Source organism: Lipophrys pholis (assembly GCF_963383615.2).
Source record: "Lipophrys pholis genome assembly, chromosome: 16".
Classification (NCBI taxonomy): Eukaryota; Metazoa; Chordata; class Actinopteri; order Blenniiformes; family Blenniidae; genus Lipophrys; species Lipophrys pholis.
The window spans coordinates 15732031-15753732 of NC_137634.1; the positions used below are offsets into that span (position 1 = coordinate 15732031).

The 21702-nt window shown below is 43.0% G+C and overlaps 2 protein-coding genes across 2 annotated transcripts in view; both read right to left on the reverse strand.

The window, feature by feature from the left end:
- Positions 1-6136, reverse strand: trim47 (tripartite motif containing 47). Its single transcript, XM_080483600.1, has 8 exons — positions 5849-6136; positions 4298-4509; positions 3947-3992; positions 2813-2908; positions 2491-2715; positions 2199-2221; positions 1993-2114; positions 1-1892 (listed from the first exon to the last, which is right to left on the reverse strand). The coding sequence occupies exons 1-8, from the start codon at positions 6029-6031 to the stop codon at positions 1363-1365; spliced, it is 1437 nt and encodes a 478-aa protein (XP_080339726.1). The 5' UTR covers positions 6032-6136; the 3' UTR covers positions 1-1362.
- Positions 6137-10125: 3989 nt separating this feature from the next.
- The window catches only part of frem2a (FRAS1 related extracellular matrix 2a), a gene marked incomplete at its 3' end in the record, with an annotated part of 57113 nt that continues 45536 nt past the window's right edge, over positions 10126-21702 (reverse strand). Inside the window, exons 12-24 of the mRNA XM_080482862.1 lie at positions 20889-21019; positions 20302-20460; positions 17706-18009; positions 16555-16686; positions 15840-16171; positions 12922-13114; positions 12705-12830; positions 12462-12589; positions 12205-12339; positions 11953-12079; positions 11131-11318; positions 10871-11017; positions 10126-10674 (exon numbers count right to left, since the gene is read on the reverse strand). Of these exons, the coding sequence (XP_080338988.1) occupies positions 10126-10674; positions 10871-11017; positions 11131-11318; positions 11953-12079; positions 12205-12339; positions 12462-12589; positions 12705-12830; positions 12922-13114; positions 15840-16171; positions 16555-16686; positions 17706-18009; positions 20302-20460; positions 20889-21019 (2651 nt within the window). The remainder of the gene's footprint in view (positions 10675-10870; positions 11018-11130; positions 11319-11952; positions 12080-12204; positions 12340-12461; positions 12590-12704; positions 12831-12921; positions 13115-15839; positions 16172-16554; positions 16687-17705; positions 18010-20301; positions 20461-20888; positions 21020-21702) is intronic.

Genomic DNA, 21702 nt, shown 5'->3' on the forward strand with positions numbered 1-21702 from the left:
CCTCCTTTATTGTAAACGTGAAGTCCAAGCAACACCGAGCACATTTAACAAGACGCTTCAGCCTAAAAAAACAAAACAAAAAAAAACATGGACGTACACGGAATGTAACCCAGAAACAGTTTTACTATATATGCATGAAAATGTGCAATCAAAGCATTTGTACAAGTGACAGACTATCGAAGCTTAAAGCAGATTCAGTTCCAACCTCATAACTGAAATGTCACCATGCTGAAGTCATTGGTCCTTTCCAACAGTTATTAATGCAGAAGCCTCACAGTCAAAAGAATAAAAGGACATACGCTTAAGGGAGGTAAATAAAAGTTCAATTTAGTTGTTTTTTTTTTACATAAAATCAAAAGAAATGGTTATGTAAAAAAATATTACATGGCAAGAACGACAAAAAGAAATCACATTCGTACAACTAAAAAGACAAAAAAAAAAAAAGGGAAAAGTGGGGTAAGCAGGTAATACGAAAGGTAATTTGTAAAAGTAACATTCAACAGTGTAACTGTAAAAGTTTTCCTTCGATATTCAAGGTTCAAAAGCGAAAAGAAACAGCTGCAGAGGAAATGATTTAAAACCCAAACACACCCACTGACCGGCAGAAATTTCAATTTCATCTTTATGACTCGTTCCACTGATTTGCTAATCACAGAATGATTAAATGTTCAACTTTCCCCAGCGTCGCCACTGAACAACGGCAGGATTTTATGGCCCGTGTGTTTAAAAACAAGCCAGCTCTGAGCGATCAACAGGAATTTGCAAAAGTTCTTTTCTTTTAAAAACAAAAAACAAAACCCAATGTTTTTAAAAAAAGGTGTGATTAAAAACGACATTTACCAATGTTGAGGGAACAAAGCGATTCATTTCAGGTCCAACCCTTGTCTGAGAGCTGAAATTCCAGTGCGAGATGGTAAAGCGAGGTCTCTGGTCTGGATCGTGGACGACCATCAATTCTGTCTCATGATCCTCAAGTTTCAGGCCACGGCCTGAGAAGATGTCGTGACATCCAAATAAAAGCACAACAGCACTGACCTGACCCGGCCTTACAACAACCAATGTGAGCTAATGTACAATAGTTTGGCGCGGTGGGTTGGTAACGGCAAATCTGCAACCCCATGGACACAGTGGTACAGACACCCCCCCCCCAAGGTAACAGCTGTTGTGGGTATGAGCCTACAGTACGTGTCTAAATTGACGTGTAACAAGACGCCTTATTTCTTATTTTCTAACATCAGTAAGACCAACAAGTATCAGTTCGCTTGTATAGAGTACACGGCTCCGAGGGGTCGCCATCACCCTATGGCTTCAGTCGGCACGTTTTAAGATTCAACGGGTTTTCTTCACCCTTTCATCCCTCTTCTAATAATAGTGGCATATCTGCAGCCGGCTGCCCGGGTCGTTCTTCCCGGGGCTGAAGAAAGGGTACACCGGCTCCTCAAAGCACGTGTCGAAGATGAACAGTCGCTTCATCGTCACGGCGTCGTAGAAACTGAGACGTCCGTTGTCGTAGTCGAGGAACACGCCGACACGAGGGGAGTTCCAGTAGTCGGCGACGGGGATGCGCCCGTCCTCCCCGTTGGCGTAGAGCCGGTCCTGCAGGCACAGGCTCCAGTAGCCCGAGGACGGCGCCAGGCTGACGAAGCCCTTCCTGTTGCTGCCCTCCGTGGTGACTCCCAGGTACCACACGCCTTTGTCCCTCACGTCCACCTCCCAGTAGTGTTGCCCGCTGGCGTACTGGGCGGTGGCGAGGACGCCGCAGAAGCGGGTGAAGCGGGCGGGCGTGTCGGGCTCCTGGTGGCGAACGCAGCTCTCCTCCACTTTGGTGTCAAAGTCTGAGATGAACAAGTTGGGGTGCGCCGTCTCCGGGTCCAGGGTGAGGTTCTGGGGCACTGCGGGGGCAGAGAACGGAGAATGTCAACACCACAAACAATTCAGAGACTCCGACCATCAAGAAGGACTGAAAAAAACCCTTCATATGTGAAAACTCACTGTTGTGCAGCACGTGCATCATCTTCTTCCACATGATGAGCTGGAAGGGCTCCGTGAAGTCGGGCGTGTCGGACGAACAAATAATTGGCTCCAGAGATTTGAAAGGCTTACAATGGATAGCTCTGTGGAACAGACAGAGATCAGTACACATCGCTCAATTCAAATAGAATTAAATGCAGATTCTATGTGAATCGGTAGCTACTTACTCTTTGTACGTCTCTGCAAGACTCTGTTCAAAGAGAAAGAAAATCCATCTTAGTGTTAGAGAAATGTGTACACGCATTCATATGCAATTCCTTTCTTTTCTTTTAATTAAACATGTAGTGACGTATTAAAGCTCTGATTCACAGCAACAGTGTAAGGAATAAAAGCACACTCCAACATGGACCCATCTGCTTCCACTTGGACTAAACATGGCACACTGAATCGGTTTTGTTTTCAATACTTATCGGATTGAAACTCTAATCTTTGTTTTCAGACAACATATTTTCAACTGACCTCGAAGCTGCTCTTCCCATTGATATGGCCGTGGATTTCCGCTATAGCCTTGTCTACAGCTGCTGCTTCCATCTCCACCGTCTTCAAATTGTCATCCAACAGCGTCAACGTCGCCACTTCCTCAGCTTCCAGGGTCTCGAGCAGCGAGTCTCTCTCGTCGAGCAAGAACTGGACCAAGGCTCCAACGTCTGCTTCAATCTTGTCCTTCAGCCTTTGCTTCCTCATCTACAGGATAGAAACATTCTTTAGAGGTTAAAATAAACTAATGCCAAGTTTCAGCTAACAATTGGAATATTTTATGATCAGATCGTTAATTCCGTGCCTTGACGTCATTTTTTGTGCGCTCGTCGGCCATTTTGACTTTTCCACATTTGGATTTTTGCCAGTTGAGCTCCATCAGTCTCAGTTTCAATTCCATCTGTAACACACATGCAGACACAGGCAACAGGGGTAAGCAGCAGACTGAACACTGTACATTCATAGGTCATAATATCTGGGGCCTCATTTATAAAACATTGCGTAGGATTTCTTCTAAAAATGTACCTACGCCCCAAAAAATTGGGATGGGTAAAACCGTGTGCCGTCAACACGCCCACTTTCTACCATAAATGGTCAATTCAAAGTGCCTCGTCAACATTTTTGCATCTCGATCAGCCTGTTTATCGCCGGCATTCGACACTAAATCCTGACAGAAAAGACAAAATTTTACGGAGATCGAAACAGTCACGGAGGAGGTGGAGGTCCGGGAAATGATATCATTTGGTGTCACGTTGCGGAATCACTAATAAAAGAAAAAAATTATTGATCCGCATCACGTCTTCACCGCTATAAATAGTGCGAGAGTCTGATCTGAAGGTGGAGGCCGGAGGACAGTGACATCATGGGGGGCAGCACCCGAGTTCACCGCCGGACCCCAAAACAACCCCCGTGGTTGTGACGGCCAGCGTGTGTGGCAGTGTCGGAGAGCGAAGGAGACATTTTGGTGGAGACACAGCAGGCCGATAAAGTTCAGTTTTATCCGTTTACCAAACGTATGAAGTAAATATTTGAACAGGGGCTTGTAAAAAAGGCCCAGTGGACTTTGTGTTTTATCCTCAGGCACTCGAGAGTGGGAGGCGGAGGGTGACGAGGAGGTCGTCTGTCTCCAGCATCAGTGCGTCCAGAGCGCACGGCAGTGCAGCTTTACAAACGACTTGACTGTTTATTATTACATATGTATATGATCTACAAGTCTGATATTTGAAGATATTCAATGTATGAGATGAATCTGGCTTCAGTTCTCCGCCTCATCATCAACGCCGCCAGGTTCCCCGTCTCCAAAATGTGCGTATGCAAGGTTCAAAGTTGGCGTACGCATCTTTCAGGATCTGTTTTGTGCGTAAGCAACCTTTCTAAATGAGGCCCCTGATCCCTCGACCACACATACTCAAAAAGATCAAACTATACCAACGCTTACCTTCATCTCATTCACGACTTCTGGTATTGGGGCCACCTCGTGATGTCTGAAACAAGCAATTTATCACTGTTAAAAACACGAGCCAACCTTTGGAACTTTATACAAATTTATTTCAGACTATCCTTTTGCCAAAGTGACGACACAAAATGGCGGCTTGTTGGGATTTAGAAGACACCATGCACTGTTACAGAAATGTGAAGGGCATGAGATAAGGCGAAGGGAAAAGTACAGTGTGACTGTCTTGACACTAAAATACCCCCAAGAGTGAAAATAAAGACATTTAGGCAAAAATTGGAACATTCAGAGAATAAAACTAAATCCATGCCATGATGCCCCCACAAAGCAACCAACCTGTGAGCTCGAGATTCCCTGCAGACCACACAGATGGGCGTCTTGTCAGTCTGGCAGTACAGCTTCAGCTCCTCGCCATGTTGATCACATTTCCCGTCAACTTTGACCGGTTTCGATTGTGTACGACAGGAAGCAAGCCGCTCCATATCGTCCAGTTTGGCCACGAGGCTCTGCACCAGGTAGTTCTTAGTGAGAGTCCTCTTGTTGAATACCTAAGAGAACAAGTGAAAAAGAAGAACAAATCTACACGGGGCCTGACAAAGTGATAGTAACAGTTTGCGTGTGAGCAGCGTGAAACAAAAATGAAACTTTGAAGAAGGATGGCAGCTGGGTGTTTAGTCCAAATACTGGCTCTCTCTCATTCACTGGCGCAAAATAGCAGCACTCCAGCAGAAAGAGAAAAAAGAAAACGCACACAAACCAGTATAAGAAATAGATAACATAAGAAATGGCAGCGTTCGCTGATCCTCAACCATTCGAGCACATCTAGACTATTGCCATGCGAGCTGAAAACGACCGGCCTGCTTAGTGATCAGTCCTGCACCATGGTCAGATACCCGGTGATATCACAAGTTGAACCAAGAGTCAACCAAGTCAGGGCTCAGCGGAGTCGCATACAAGAAACTGCTAAACTTCTAAGCCCATGTAATTTACCTTTTCCTACCGAGGGATTCAATGTGCCAGGGTCGACATGTAAAAGGGTTTCAATTGTTTGAGACGCAATAATAACGTTTTCAAAGAAGAATGGCCTATGGGGGGCCTGGTCAGCCAGTTACAGGAATGCAGCATGGTGGAGAAGAAAGAAAAGAAAACCATCTGGCCACCATTTGTAGACTTGATTGCCTCGATTTAAATAAAACTACATGAATCACTTTAGTGGGTAAAGCTTTTGTATGTGATCGTGTTCCTGAAACAAACATTCATTGATAGCTTCTCCCATGTACATAATGGAGTTCAACACTGAGTTATAGGGTGAGCAGGAATGTGCAGAAACACAAGTTGTTTTGTTTATGTTTTTTCGGGGGGGGGGATACAGGTCCAAAGTCCTCGGCACATAAAACGTGGATCTTTACCTACAGACCACTTTGTTAACACGTGTCGAACCAAAAGGGGACAAAAGGATGACCTGATCGATTCCGGACAACATGCAGGTGGCTGGACCCTGCCTGCTGGCGAGGAGCCTCGAGGCTGGAGGCCCAGGTGAGGCCGAGTGGGATGAATTGGAGGGAAGAAGCAAAACTCACCTGGTTGTCAGAATTCAGAGTAAATTCAAGAAACAATTCCAATTGCTCAAACGCCAAACCCGGTTCATCCGGGTAGTACCTGTGCACCAACTTCTATGTAAACATTAGCAGCGGCTAGCTGGAGCCAGTCAGCGGCCATGGCGACTGTGGTCACTAAATAAAACTGCGCAAGTCACTTCTTTTTGTTTTTCCAACGAAGCTTTTTGATTTACAATTAAACGCATAAAAAAATCCAGTGTTACAGCAGGGTTGGCAGACTTAAATAGCTTCAAAAACATCGTACACGCGGCAGTGAGTACAAACTTACGGCTCGACACTGAGGACACTGGTACCCGAAGTCTCCGCCATTTTCATCCCAGTGCATGCAGATGCAGTACCGACAAAAGCTGTGGCCGCATTTCAGCACAACGGCGTCCTTGAAGAAATCCAAACAGATGGCGCACGTTAGGTCTTCCCTCCAGTCGTCCACAGCTGCTCCGGCAGTCGCCATAACTGAAGCCTCGCAGCAGCACAGCAACAACAACACGGAGTCACAATGCAGGAAGCGAAGGGAGAAGAGGGCGCGAGGAGGAGAGGGGCTTTCAGTGGCCACTCTGCGCGTGTCAGCCAATCAGAGAGCGTCTCTCTCTCTCTCTCTCTCTCTCTCTCTCTCTCTCTCTCTCTCTCTCTCTCTCTCTCTCTCTCTCTCTCTCTCTCTCTCTCTCTCTCTCTCTCTCTCTCTCCTAAAAAGTAAAAAAAATAAAATTAAAAAATAAAAATCACCTTAAACCTTTGTTCTCCAAATATTGTGTCGGCTATAAAACTCATTTCACGGACACTTCACCACATTTTAGTTTTCTGTAGTTCCCAACATCCATGTTTTCCTCATGGCAAATGCATCCTCCCTTTGAATCCTTTTGAATTTCACAGGTTAGTTTGGCATTGAATCCACAAGAAGTCCCATCTTGCTGCTGTCTCTAACATAGAAGTCACAGGTATGGAGCACATCCCAGCTGACATTGAGTCAAGGCAGCCGGACACACCATGGGCTTTTCCACCAGAAAGAACCAGGTGCTGGATCGGAGCCAGGGCCAGATTTAGCACCAGTTCTTTGTCTTTTCACTGCCAAAGCCCTGGCCTAATGGGTGCTAAGCTGGGCCCATAACAGAGATACAGACAGCTCACCTGCGCTCACATGCATACCTACAGTCGAGTTTAGAGTCAGCAGTTAACCTCAAATGCAAACACACACACACAGACACCCTCAGCCAACATACAACCTTTACACAAACAGGCCCCATTAAACTACAAAATCTTGAATTCATGACAACTGCCAGTGGTTTCACTGGAAGAGTATTTTCAGTTGGTTCAACAATCCATTCCTCCTTAGTCCCAATTTCCATACTTGTGCAGACATTAATCCCAGATGAGTCTCCGGTCCATCACAGAGCGAATACAAAGGGACAAACTATTTCACCCACACTATGGGCAATTTAGAGGGATTTGTTAACCTGAAATACTTGTTTAAGGACTGTGACAGCAAAACAAAGCAAAACCTAACACATATGTAGCACCCATGTAAATATAACTTGTGTAGGCTGCGCTGTGTGTTCACACAGCAGTCCATTTCTGTCTTCTGAGATGTTTATTCTGACAAGATGAATCAAAAACAAAGTCATCCTGATGCATTTGACATTAACTAGAGCCCCTCTCCCATCATATACGTATGTCAGCAAAAGTGAGGCAAAAGAAAACTAAATCTACCGGAGCCCCCAAATTAAATAAAGAACAAAAGCACACATTAACATAAAACACAATAAAGGTGCTTATGAACAAAAGGCCTACTTCTTCTATCATGTACATCAGCAGGGGAAAGGCAAGGTGCGAAACATAATTTTTAAGGATAGAACAATAGTTCCTGTTTTCTATATGAAGGCCTAAGCATGTCAGTTTTTTGTAATTAGAATATGAAACAATACAAACAAAAACCAGGTATAAATCAACCTGTTATACACCCATAAGGAAAATATGCCAACTTGGCAAAGAAAGTTGCCAACCAGGCTCAATCTCGGGATAACCTGCATATGAGATAAGAATTTTAACTACTACACCACTATTTCCTCCCTGATACAAGACGTTTCTGGGATCATGTACTAGGGAACAGATGGAATAGAAGTTTGTCAATCGTCTGTAATCAGAGTGAAAATGTTTTCACAGCTTAGTATGAACTTTTCTACGTTTGCAAAGCAAAGCTTACCTCTTATTTGTCTATACATCAATTCATCAAATACTGATAATTCCTTGTTGTTGTTGTTTTCACTGACAGCAGTTTAATTGTCTAGTGTAAATTCTTAGGGATAATTAAATTTGAAGGCATCACTTTTGCAGCTTGACTTGAGTCGACCACTCAAATCTGCACAGCTATGCACAAAAATACCTCGATTAAATCAACAATAACCTACCAGAGAAAGACCAGTAAACAATATTTATTCTTAAATACATATACATAAAAACCCATTCATAGAAAGACACAAAGTGAATATCAAGTTTGATTGTTTGTGCTAAAGTTATCACATACATGAGAAGAATTGGCTGTGGGGTATACATTACATTGCATAGCTTGTATTGACATGTGAGGGACGTAACTCAAAAAGTGCATTTAATGTCAGATATGGTGTTAGTTCCAAATTCATCAGGGTTAAAAAAAAATAATAAATCACAGCTGGGTTTCAGTGGGCCGTTATTTGAATAAAGCCTTACAACCCCCACTGATTCACACCTAAGCTGATTTCCGGCTCATAATCAGCACATCAGCTAACCCTGATAAATATCCGGAAAAAAAAAATTATACAACGATGACTAACAACACCATAAAAGACAAATATTTAGGAACACTGATCTCAGCATGTTGTATATCCATGACGGAGTGGGACACAGGTTTAACAATACATGTAAACAAGAAATTCCACCAATGACATCAACAGAACAATGACAGTTCTCTTTTAAAAAAAAAATTAAAAATTAAAAAAATGTGATATCAATCAATGTGACATACTGATCTTTAAGCAGACATTTTCTTTGCATTGTTTGTTTGAAAACATGAGTCAGAACACTGAAATCCCGCACAGCACATATGACAAAAGCTCCGCGGAACATAATGTGAGAAGAAAAGGGGTCGAATGAGAGGATATGGATACAGCATTTGCATGTTCACAGCACCACACTTACTCGCAGTGTAACATAGAAGTTGAAAGTGACTCTGTTGAGATTTTTGTCAGCCGGCTGTATCAAATTGTGTTACAACACACAGTCCATTCTCTGTAAAGGAAATTACTCCTGAGATGAGTGGTTTTATTCCATATGTACCTTGACTTGTGCTATTAAAAAAAGAAACATAATGACATATTCTCAATAAGTATGTTGTGATTACAGTGATACACTTTGAAGCAACAACACATGAGGAGGCAGAGAAGTGAACACGGTGGTACCAGAAGCAGAGATGAGCTGTAAACATACGAGAGAGTAAATAACTGGGTTAACAAAAAACTAAATCCTATATGAAGAGCTCAGCAGCAACCAAAATACTTAAAACATTTATGAAACATTCCTCATCATAAGGCCAACAACATAAAAAAAACTGTAAAAGAATAAAAGTATTCAGTGATTAATAAAACATAAATTTTGCCAGCAGTGGTATTTGTCTCCTGGAGTCTGAGATGCAGGTCCTCAGATAAGAAACAAGTGGTGTCATCTTGGTTTTTGCATTATCAGTAACACTTCGTATAATCTCCAATGACCTTTCCAGCAAAAAAACTCGACAGCAGAATTGTAGGCTTAAAGGTGCAATTCATTCCAGAATGAATATTAATGCAACCGCACTGACGCAAAAAGGATTTGAGTTAAACAGACAAGCTGTGGTTACATTAGATCAAAGCGGCTCTTTAATTTTCCAATAAAACATTTTCCTGTGCATGTGGTAAGGGGCTATGAGAGAACTGATGGTGCAGTTTTACATCTTCAATACTTTTCTGGAGACACACACTGAAACAGAACGACTCACACAGTTTAAAGAAGTTTTCATTTATAGTAGAGCAGGCCAATTATATGTGTGTTCAATTACAGCCGAACTGTTCCCTTGAGTTGAACTCATCCTGTCCCTTTTCTTAGAGGTGCTCTTGTAGCCGGTAATCTTTCCCTTAGCCTTCGCGGCAGCTGCTTTTGAAAGATCTTCACTATGTATCAGGGACTGTCCTGAAGGGAGCTACTGTAGCTGCTTCAGGCACTTTAACACCCTAAAGCCAGTAAGAGGGAAAGGAGAGACCATGCTACGAGCAGCACAAGTTGGAATGATGAATAGAAACAGCAGACGGGCCTCTTGCGCTGCTTACCATTGCTGTGATCAAGGTATGCAATGAGTTTTGTGGAAATTTCACTCATTAGCAGGCAAGATCTAGCTTGATTTTCCATTTTTCTAAAAGTAATTTAATGCTAGTTTATAAAAAAAAAAAAGAAAAAAAAGAAAGAGAGAGAAAACCCCCAAAACTATAAAAGCCCCACATACTCGATACACTCAGTTGTCCATCTTTTCATCCATGCACACATTACTCAGACCTCGGAGCTGTTTTGGCAGTCCTGCATCCTCACCACCAACATGGGCTCTGTGCTGACGGACCCTTTCACCACCTCCTGCACCCCCTCTCTCCAGCCTTCCTTCGCATCCTTCTGTCTTGATCTCAGCACCAGCACAATGGTGACGATGATGAGGGCGGTCAGGAGAAGGCCTATGAGCACCCCCACCACAGTCACCAGACCCTCCTCCTCTTCCACTGCGTTCAGCTCCCCGGGCTCCAGCCCATCAGCAAACAGCTCGTTCGAACCCCCCGCCCGGCGCTTCGTGCGGTCCAGGAGGATGTGCATAATGTTGGTGCCGCGGTTGTTTTCCACTCCGATATCTTCAGCAGCTCCGGGGACTACATCGCCTGCGGACCTCCTCGAGCGGTGGCCCCCGTGGTTCGATGGGGCCGAGGGGAGTTTGTTGCTTGCGGAAATCAGCGAGTGATACTCAAGGCTACGCTTTCCTATGCCTCTGTTGGCATTTTCTTTGGAGCGCACGGTGTAAATGGTGTGGATGTACCATTCCCTTCCGGTAGCAACCTAAATTGAACACAAAATAAGAATGTTTCATAATTACTTCATGTCTTCAGAACCCTTTTTTTGTTTTTTCTTTCTAAAATAGCACACGCACATTCTAGAGTTTTTCCACTCAAGGACAATTAGGTTGCAAATGTAGGTGTTGCCTCTCAAATATGGATTATGAGTTGGCAAAAACAAACAATATTGCATTAGTTACCTGGAACATGGCTGTAGAATCCAGTCTGAAGCCATCAGACCCTGGTTGTCTGACAAGAGACAAAGCTGATGGATCATCTGCTGCCAGCACAGCATTAAAACTCACATCGCCAAATATGCGTGCCTGTGTCTCTGGTTGAGCCTTGTCCTGGTTAGATGTTAAAATTAGAAAAAACAAAAGGGTTAGTAAAAGATTGTGGAATACCATAATGGATCTCTGCGTGCGAGTGAAAAAAAACATCGCAAGTTAAATATACTCACAAGAATCTTGAATCTGTAAAGTAGCGATGGGGAGTCAGCCAGGCAGCCAAATTCAAACTTCGTGGGGTTATACTTGGGTACATATCCATCAGCACCAGTGCAAAGAAAAACCTTCTCTATACTACAAAAGAAAGAATCGCCCAGGTTCTGCACAGGGTCCACCATGACACGGCCATATATCGTGTCACCTGAAATAAATGGAGATGGCGTTTAGCGTAAAATTGCATTTGTGATGGCTGATGCCTGTTGTAAATCTTCACCTGGTGAAACGATGACTTGTAAGCTTCAAAGTCAAATAAAGTAGATGGAACCGTTTTGAGACTCATATGCTGACCTATAGGTAGGGATTAGCTTTAACTCATTAAATGCATTTTTTTTTTATGATGTTCATTTAAAAAAAAAAAAAAAAGAATGCTTCAAGTGTTTGTCTAGAATGCTTGCTTTTAAAGAAGTTCAATGTCAGCACTTTTTAATACCCTGCAGCAGAATGACTTTTAGAAAGGAGACAGTGATTGATGTGGCATAGTATGTCAAGAAAAACATACATGCATGCAACGTGTGACTGAATTTGTGGCCTTCACCTTCACCTGTCTTTATACATTTAAAGCAAAAGTAGCAGTCTTTGTATTTTTTTTTTTTATCCATTATGAGCAGGGATAGTTGGGATTTCAGAATCATTTAACAGAAAAGGGGAAAAAAAAACAATCCTCAAAGAAATGAGTTGAAACAGTCACCACCTGTAGACCCTGCTGCTCCTGGTTTAGTCCTTTTAATCTTTACTTCACAGATGCTACAAGTTTTTAAGACCTTTTCAATGCCTACCCTCAGAGAAGGCTACATCGCTCTCTTGACCGAAACCCATGGACCCATCAGAGAGCCACAGACTCCTTTTGGACAGCAAGAACATCTGAGTGTTCAGACTGAATTCCACCGCAACCGGGTCGCTCACCTAAAGAGGCACACAAGTAGGTAGAGAGTGGTTGCACAACAAAAGACAACAGAGAAAATACAATTTAAATAGAAAACAAAAACATGCTACTTCTCAATCTTTAATAGAAAGCAAGACTTTCTTACTTGCTGGAATCGGATGTCAAGGTCAAACGTGACTGGTTCTCTGGGGCTGCAGACAGGTGGAACAGTGTATTCCATATTCTGTGCTGTTGTGCAGGGGATCAGTTTCACTGTGTAAGTCCCAGAATAGTCTCTCACCTATGATCAGCAAGACAGATACAAAATTGTCAGTCTGCATCTGCTGCTCACAGCTGCCCAGGCAGCCAGATTTATCCTTGAGGTCACGCACCGGGGCACAAACAAATTTCATGCGTTCTTACTGCAAAGTCAGAGATGAAAGTCCATTGCTGGACCGGCTGGTTGTACGTGGGCTCGCTCCTCACTAAGGTGAGGTTAAACGTGAGACCAGGGTGGTCCACACACATCACTATGGATGACATAGAGGATGCTGGGCAATTTTGAGAAAAAAACAAACAGTTATTGTGAAGAATAATGAAAAAAATCTAAAAAAATCTAATCTGAAACTTTAGGATTGGTGACGTTTTTCAATCGATTGTGCTTACCAGCTCGTTTTATCCTGCCTGCAGAGTGAGACTCCACAAACAGACCCCTGAAATGAGCCCTCGTCCGGAAGTTGACCACCAACCGTCCCTGATCATTGATGCGCATGCTTGTCGGGTACAATGAACCTGGAAGAGACGCACAAGAACCACAGATTGTTCTTTCTCACACAGTCCGTCCAGATGCACAACCTTTAACTGTCTGTCTTTACAAACTCACCCTGGAGCTCTGCCTGTGGGGGGCTGCCGATGCCATCCTTCCAGAGGATGGCTGTATCATATACAAAAGTGAGGCGAAGCTCAGACTGCAGATCAAAGTGCTGCCAGCCGCCGGTGCCCACGGGGGAGTGAAACACGTATGACACATAGAGAGGGACACGGAGGGTCACGTAGGACTGGACCAGATTCAGGACCTGAAAGAAGCAGCAGTGAAAGAGAAGAATCTGTGTTCAACATTTCTTGAAGTTCAGCTTTACTAAAACCTTTGACTAAATTAATTGAGAAGAGAATGAAGCTATACCAACGAGATCCTCAGCTCGAATAAACACGGCTGTGCTACCCTTTTGGATTTAAAGGTGACTGTGGGTCGCTCAGCTATAATAAGTGTAGAAAGGATGTAACAGATCAACAAGGTGTTCTCCTCCACAAGGTGTTTGAACTTTTCACACCTACTCAGTGTTGTCAAAGATGCAGAAGAGTCCTGTGCTGTATACAGAGAACCACAGTGGGCAGTGATGTGGGCTTGATCTGCTATTATATGTTTTTTTTCTTTCCACAAATGCTTTACCTGCTTATACAATTCTGTTGAGTCATGTAAATCATTAATAAAGTGATTGCTAAATCTGAAAAAGAACCAAACAAAGAAACAAACCTGACACTACATATACTGTTGAAAACAATAGGATTACTGATTTAGGTTTGGTTAGTGAAAATGTGAAAACTATTCTGTTAATTTAGGATGCTATACTCCATATTCCTTAATGAAAGGGGGTCTCATTAACATGTAATTCCGCAGAGACCACCACTAGATGTCTCTGCACACCAACCTTGCTCCAACACTCACGACAAAGCCATTAGCTCCACTGTGTACCCACAGAACTTTGTCTTGAAAATGATTGAAATCTCAGATTGACACCAATTGAAAATGAGTCTGGGTGCATGCTTATTTACCAAATGTGAATATTTAGTGGAAAAAGCAACAGGGAAAAACAATTCTGAATATATATTTAAATGCAAACAAATATGAATAATATTGGTGATTGAATATAATTGTTTTTGTTTGTACCAACAACTATTCTAGGCATTAAAAAAGCAAACAACAGCCTTTAAAAACAAAACCACCATAGCATTAGGACTCTGGTATGATACTGTTGCACAGACCGTCTCGCTGTCTCCTCCACTGCCTATGAAGTCTCAGTAGAATAAGCTCTGAAATTGCTGAATCATGATTGAAATGTGAAATTAAACGGCTGCTACCAGAGAAACAAAGTACCTCAGCCCTGGGGTATTACAAAGCTGTAATTTTACTTTAACAACTTCCTAAAATTAATTCATACAAACTGGGGCAGAATAAAGACGGATAATGTTCACCAAAATGGAATGTCATAAAAAGATTGTTGTTTACTGCAGTGCCATGTTTTTACTTGTATTGTGCATTTACACATGCAAATTTATGAAATACGTCAATCATCAAGCACTAAGGATAATTCAGTATTTATTTAGCAATAAAATGCTGCTTTGTAAAAGCAAAAACAAAACCCATATCAATCAATATTACTATACCCCAGAATATAATGGCAACAATTGACATGAAAAGATATTTTGTTATTCAAAGACAGTTAAATTACAATTTTTTTTAATGCTTTGATTTGAGGCAGCGCTGCAATGTAGTGTCTTTTCCATTCAGCACTCCTTAAAAAAAAAAGAACCCAAACCTAAGTGACAGCTTGACAGTGATTTCCTTTAACAAAGTGGACTCGGGGTGTAGTGGATGACGGGTGTCATGTGTAACTAATGTGTGAAAGCTGTTGTTGCTGTGACTGGGGACAACTAAATTAATTTCATACTCGCACTCCATCTCCCTTCTCTCTCTCTCACACACACACACAAACACATTGGGTAGTCTGATCAGCAACACGGAGCTCATAGATCAAAGCCTGCAGGAACACAAAAGAGCAGCAGGACATGTGGAGGGGGGCAAGGGTCCATCTCTTCATCCACAATAATAACAAGGAGCAGGAGGATGCTGTAGCTCTACTGAGGATAACATCATAGCAGTTGCAACACCTCCGTCCTACAATGATGCAACGACAGCAACTGGAAGTTTGTTAGCGTGTAAGCGACAGCTGGCCAAAATACCAGAATCTATCAGCAATGTCTGATTTCTCCGGTGAGCTCAAGTGGCATACCAGAGAGCAAGGAGAAGAGAAACGGAGCGCACTTCTAGATAACCTTGACAGGATGTTGGTGTAGATATCCAAGACTCCAGATAAAGCGGTTTTTCTTTCATGATTTTCACAGATTCCATGTGAACCCGAGCTTTAATGCTCCGTACTGATAGCAGTGGTGAGCATTTAGGGGCTGACTGGCAGGTCGGCAATTCTTTGTTTGACTGTGTGTGTGTGTGTGTGTGTGTGTGTGTGTGTGTGTGTGTGTGTGTGTGTGTGTGTGTGTGTGTGTACTTTTACACTAAAAGCTGTCAATCAGACACTGTGGCAAACAAACACACACACACACACCCACACCCACACACCCACACCCACACCCACACCCACACCCACACCCACACCCACACCCACACACACACCACACACACACACACACACACACACACACACACACACACACACACACACACACACACACACACACACACACACACACACACACACACACACACACACACACACACACGGAGTGAATGAGACATAAAATGCAGGCAAACAGATTTGCTGCTGTTCTGTCTGCGCATCCTCCTCATTGAGGGTGCTGCAAATAAACTGCACGCCCAGACAGGAAAACACACACAGGTGGACACAAACACACTCAAAGGCAAACAGATGTACAGAGAAACCCGGAATGTATATGTGGGGGGCGAAGATAGACAAAGAAAACACACAAACACACACACACACACACCTGTCCATCAGTCCCTATGGTTCCTCCACAGTCAGTGAGCAGCTCAGACATGTGGTAGTAGCTGGTGAACTCCCACAGACAGGCCTCTAGGTTGAGGTTCCTGTAGAAGCGCAACGTGTTGTTCCCTCGCAGAGGACCGCTGAACTGATACGGCGCAGAGTCGCCCATGCTCTCAGGGCTACGTGTCAAGGCGGTGATGAAGCTGTGACCTGTGGTGACCTCATTGTAGTCCAGCAAGTTGGAGCAGCGGTGGTTTCCCACCCGGGTTCCGTCAGGACTGAGAATCAGTTCGAAGTTCATGAGATGGCGTGTGGAGACCACTGGAAGCATACCTGCAAGAGGCAAAGAGATGATTCTGAGTTTGTCGGACTATCTTTGATACTTGCGCTGGGGGAAATGATTGTTTAAAACATGCAGTGGAAAGAAACAGTTGAGAGAAGAGGGAAAAAGGCATGAAAAGAAAAGGGGTGGAGGGAGAAAGAAGGAAGAAGGAATCCTGGAAGAGACGAAGCAGAAGGAAACTGATTAAAAATCAAGAAGGGAATGCTAAGTAGTGGGGGAGCTGGAGGGTTTCTACAGCAGGGTTCGATGCAACACGGCAAGATCTATATTCTAGCTGTCATGCTCCTGAGGATCCCTAGACGTGAATATTACACACACTACATTACACTCCACTTCATCTGCGGCACGAGTCCTGCCTCCAGCTCCTACCTACCATCTATGTGAGGCATGGTGACAGTCACTTTGATGAGGTTGGGGTGTTTCGGGTCGTCTGCTCCAGTGTAGCGGAGCTTGGCAGAGAAGGGCTCAGCGCCAACCGTCCCCATTTTACGTGGTTGACACATACCTTTTCATGACAGAGAAGAAGAAGAAAACAAAATCCCAAAGACACGGACAGGCAGATAAATATCAGGGGGAACAAGACGGAGCAACTGGCTATACTCGTGTCTACCACTAATTACTTCTGTAATCGCACATAAGAGGCAGCAAACACAAGCAGTTATTTTTACATATATGTACGATAAACAGTTTTCTCTTAACCTGTTCTGAACTACTCTTGAGTGAAGGAGTGATTTCCACATTTCCAAGAATATCTTGCGACCACCCTGAGAGAGCAAGTCTGAACTTGTTGCATTCAGAGTGTGTAGGTGGAATGAGGGCTGCATAAGTGATAGCGTAGCAACAGCAAAGGAATGATTTAGTATTTGAATTTGAGAAATGAGTTAAGGCTCTGATCCATTTTCATAACCCATACAGTAGTTTGCAAAAGCATCGGATCACGGTATAATTGGCCTGGTGTTAGAATGCTGTATTAGACTGATCTTATGAAACAAAATAGACAGGCTTGTTCAGAATTAATAATCCAATGTACTTATCATGACTACTGCGATACTCACAGTACATACTTTTCTGCCTCGGGCACTAATGCTTAGAAAGTAATGTGTTATCATTACCCCATGAAGCATCGCTTCAAGTGCAGTTCTGTTGCTTTTCTGTTATGAAACATCTTTGCATTGTCAAATTTTTACTGGCAGTTCAGCATATGAATACATCATCACTATTGTTATTGCCAATTTAATTCAGATGTCTTGAAAAGCTGAAAGCAATACAAACATAAAAAAGGGACCCAAATGCGACTTTGTCAATAATGAAACGTTGTCATTGTTTTTCATGTGGGTGTAATACATAATGCATTCTGTTCGTTCAGCGATTCCTGAACATTCAGGACACTTGGAGAACAAAGCTCTATTTTAGTCTCAGCATTGGGCCAAATCCTTGTTTAATTCTGTCTAGTAATGCCGGAACTGTAAAAATATCGAGGCGCATGCCTCCCGGCATTGAGTCCTCCCGGCATTGAGTCCTCACCTTCCTCCTGGCTGACTGTGACAATGGGGCTGCTGAGCTCTAGGCCCTCATCCCCATTTGAATTAACAGCCCTCGCGGCACACTGGACCCTGGAGCCTGCTTGGAAGTAGACGGAGTCCAACGTGATCATCTTGGAAGACGTAAAGAATGTGTCAAAGTCCACCTCCCTCATGGGACTGGTGACGCCATCGGGGCCAGCCGGGGCACTGATGAGCCAGCGGTAGCGGGTCAAGGTGTTGTTGATGCTCTCGCTGACACAGATAGAGCCCGTCTTGTCGTAGTCCGGGTATTTTGTGTTGCAGGCCTGGAGGATGGAAAGGGAATTTAGTGGGAGTGAGTGGGCAGGCAGGGACAGCAGAGAGATGGGAAAGACACAGTGGATGCCGGAGGACAGGAGGAGATCGAGGTAGAAAATACAAACAAGTCGGTGCCAAGAAAGTCCAGATGTTTCAGTATGGTTGTGTTTTCATATTTGGCTTCTTAAAAATGGCTTTTTTCCCAATTACAAAAATAGAGATATTGAATGGAGGCCTAGGATTTCAAATACGCCTTTGGATTTCCTTTTAAAATTGTTGACACGGAGCCTCCTACGGCAGCACTCAACACTTCAATTTTGACAAGATTACTTCATTTCTCCCCCCAGGGAACCTCCGGTGCAGCTGACCACAACGCAGGGAAATAAACACAGGGTCACTCTGGCTCTCCTGCACACAAACACACACTTTTCGGCCTCATGCAGGAGTCACCTGAGGAGCAAATGACTTAACACATGACGAGAATCCATTTAAGTGCCTCACTGAGCCTGTTTTCAAGAGTGGAAGTGTTTCCCCCCGTGTATGAGAGCATGTGGAGCGAGGCCCGCGAAACTGTTTAATGTGTCTTTTGAGGACGGAGCCAACTTCTGGAGGACAATTTACCTTTGGATGAAGAAGAGTAAGTGCCGTGGTTGAGAGTGACGTTTACTTTCCCGCTGGGCAGGATGGGCGCTAATTCAGGCTTTGATTGAGAATACTTTGTATAAAATGTTTTAACAGCTAAAATAGCTGAAAATAAATAAATAAACACCCCTGAAAGATCAAAACTACTGTAAAAGGTCAGCATTTCACAACTGAAATGGCTAAAATTGGTAGAAACTACGAAGATTGTAAAAGCTACCACATTCAAATTGTTAAAACCTAATCATTCTAAAACTGCAGAAAAAGGGAAAATAGATAAAAAAAAATAGCTAAAGTGGTTAAAATAGCAGCTCGAACAAAAGCAAAAAAAACATCAACAAACTACTAAAACACCTGAATGTCTATATTTAGTTAAAGAGGAAACAAATTATCAAATTATCTAAAAGAGTCAAAATAGCTAAAATAGTTGCAAATCCAATAAAGAAATGCGAAAAAAAGAGTAAATAACTAAAATGGACACAAAAAGCCAAAACGATACAAATCTCAAAAAAAATTTCACATTATAAACTGTAATCATAAAAGTTTAGAAATGTTGCCAAGGACACAGTTTTTGTATGTACTGCAAAACCATAAATACAACTTTTTGGTTCCAAATGAATTTCATTCAGTGGAAAGTGGCAAAAATATCTGTAAAGATCATAAAAGTTCCAGGTTCTCCTAATGTCACATTAAGAAAGATGGTGACGCATTAAGTGGCCACAGACATCAAACATCCACGTTGCTGCTCGGAAAAGCAAGAGAACATTTAAGATGAATGGCTCCAAAATAGCACACCCGAAGACCCATCGATAAAACAAGATTTGAGCAAAGGGTTGGGCAACTAAGTTGATTTAAAAGCATCTGCTGACATAAACTTCACAAAAAGACTTCACCTGTTTAAATTTTGTACAATTTGAATATCAAAATATATATAAAAAATAAGAATAAAGCAGTGCACACAAACATAAAAACATCCTGATCAAGATGAAGTACGGAGGAGGGAGCAATTTGATTTGGACTGCTGTGCTGCCTCCAGGCTTTCTCACCATCTGGAGGGGAGTGAATTCCCAAATGTATCAAGATATCCTACAGGATAATGTCAGGGTGGCCGCCTGCCAGCTGAAGCTCTGGAGGAGTCGGCTGATGCAGCACAGCAATGACCCTAAACACGGAAGTGAATTTACAAGAGAACACTCCCAAAGAAATCCTCAGTTTGAAGAGGCCTGGATCGAGCCAAGACCTAAATCCAGAGATGTTGTGGAATGAGCTCAGAGAGGCATACACAGCAGACACACATCCTGAGAATATGACTGAGCTGACACTTTTCTTTCAGAAAGAATTGCTCCAACATTTCCTGTATTTGCAGATCTGTTCAGCAGCTATTGGAAGGACTTAGTGAAGATTGTGACTGCAGATGAAAAAGTTTGATCTATTATTACATTTGTTTAAAGTTTGTTCTCCCGGTGCCTGCATGGGTTTTACTCTGGTTTCTACCCACATTCCATTACTGGTGACTATGTATTGCCTGTTAGTGTGACTATGAGTGTGTACTTGGCTTGTGGCTTTACCAATCATTTCCATTCAGTTTCAAGAGATTTGGATACTTTTTCAGTATAGCTCAGACCACTTGTGTCCATAATTGTCATTCGGATTTCACTCACTGTGACACATATGACTGGGTAGCCGGCTGGCGGGTGGAGGTTTTCCGCTGTCATGGCGACGTCGTCATAATGGAGCAGCGACACCACATGAGGCAGGGAGGGAAAGGTGACGTCAGCCATGCTGTTCGTCTCCTCAATGTACACGATCACTTTAGTCACCTGTTATCAGAGAGAATCACTAATGAGGACTGCTCACATGCAGATGTTTGTGAATCAAGGCTGTAATGATTACAGGATGTATTTGTCGAGCCAGCCTATTCCTCGCCTCCCTGTAAATGTCCTTTTTCTTTTATTTCTCTCAGCCTCTCTATGCATCTTCTCTTCTGCTCCTTGTTTTCATTCTCAGATAATCTATTATTTATTGCAAAATGTTTTCATTTCTCGCTTGTCTGCAGCGACAGCAAAGTGCCGCTGTTGTCTGACCAGGACATCCTTGAAAAACAGATCCCTGCTCTCGGTGGGACTGACCTGGATAAATACAGGTCACGTCAAAGTTCTTCAACTCTTTACTTTTTCCATCAAATGGAAATCTGTTTGGATTTTGTGTGATTCTATGGCGATGGCCGCGCATGAGGACGCTCTCTGACCTGAGTTTCGGCGACCATGTTTTCGTCGGGCTTCAGGTGGAGAGTGAACGCTTCCCTCATTTCTCGGACTCCGTCGAACAGCACCTCCACCTCCACCACATGTTGTTTATCCCCCTGTTTGAACTCAATGTCTGCACGCACGCACACACACACACACACACACACACACACACACACACACACACACACACACACACACACACACACACACACACACACACACACACACACACACACACACACACAAACAGCGGGGAAGCAGTTTTAATTGCGTCCTCGTAACCGTAGTTAAAGCAAACAGACTGTTAATGGTGCGGCACTTTAATCGCTGTTCAGTTTATGTTGACAATGATTTTCCATGAGAGTAAAAAATAGAATTGATGAATTAAGATTTTCACCTAAAATAAAAGAGGCAGACAGTTTAATCCAGTTCATATTTTATTGCCTTGTAGGAATGTATCACTTAGTTCGAAAGCCCCGCAGTTTTCTATTTGAATAATGCCAAAGGTGGTCCATCTCCTTGCAAGGCAAGTGATAGAGCTGTGCATTGGAAATGTACCGCAGTTAAAAAAAATAGTGCAAAATAAAAAATTCACCGCTATATAATTCAAAACTGCTGGGAAATTTGAACAGTGGGTAGACAAGTATGATTTGAATAGACTGTGTTCATATAATTTTTTCAAGCTTTGATTAAAATAAGAAAGGTTCACTGCTCTAAAAGCTCAATGGATCGAAGGAAGGATTACTCCTTGCTGACAAAGGATGAAGTATACTGAAAATCTATTAAAAATTACATGACCCTCCACTGGACTAT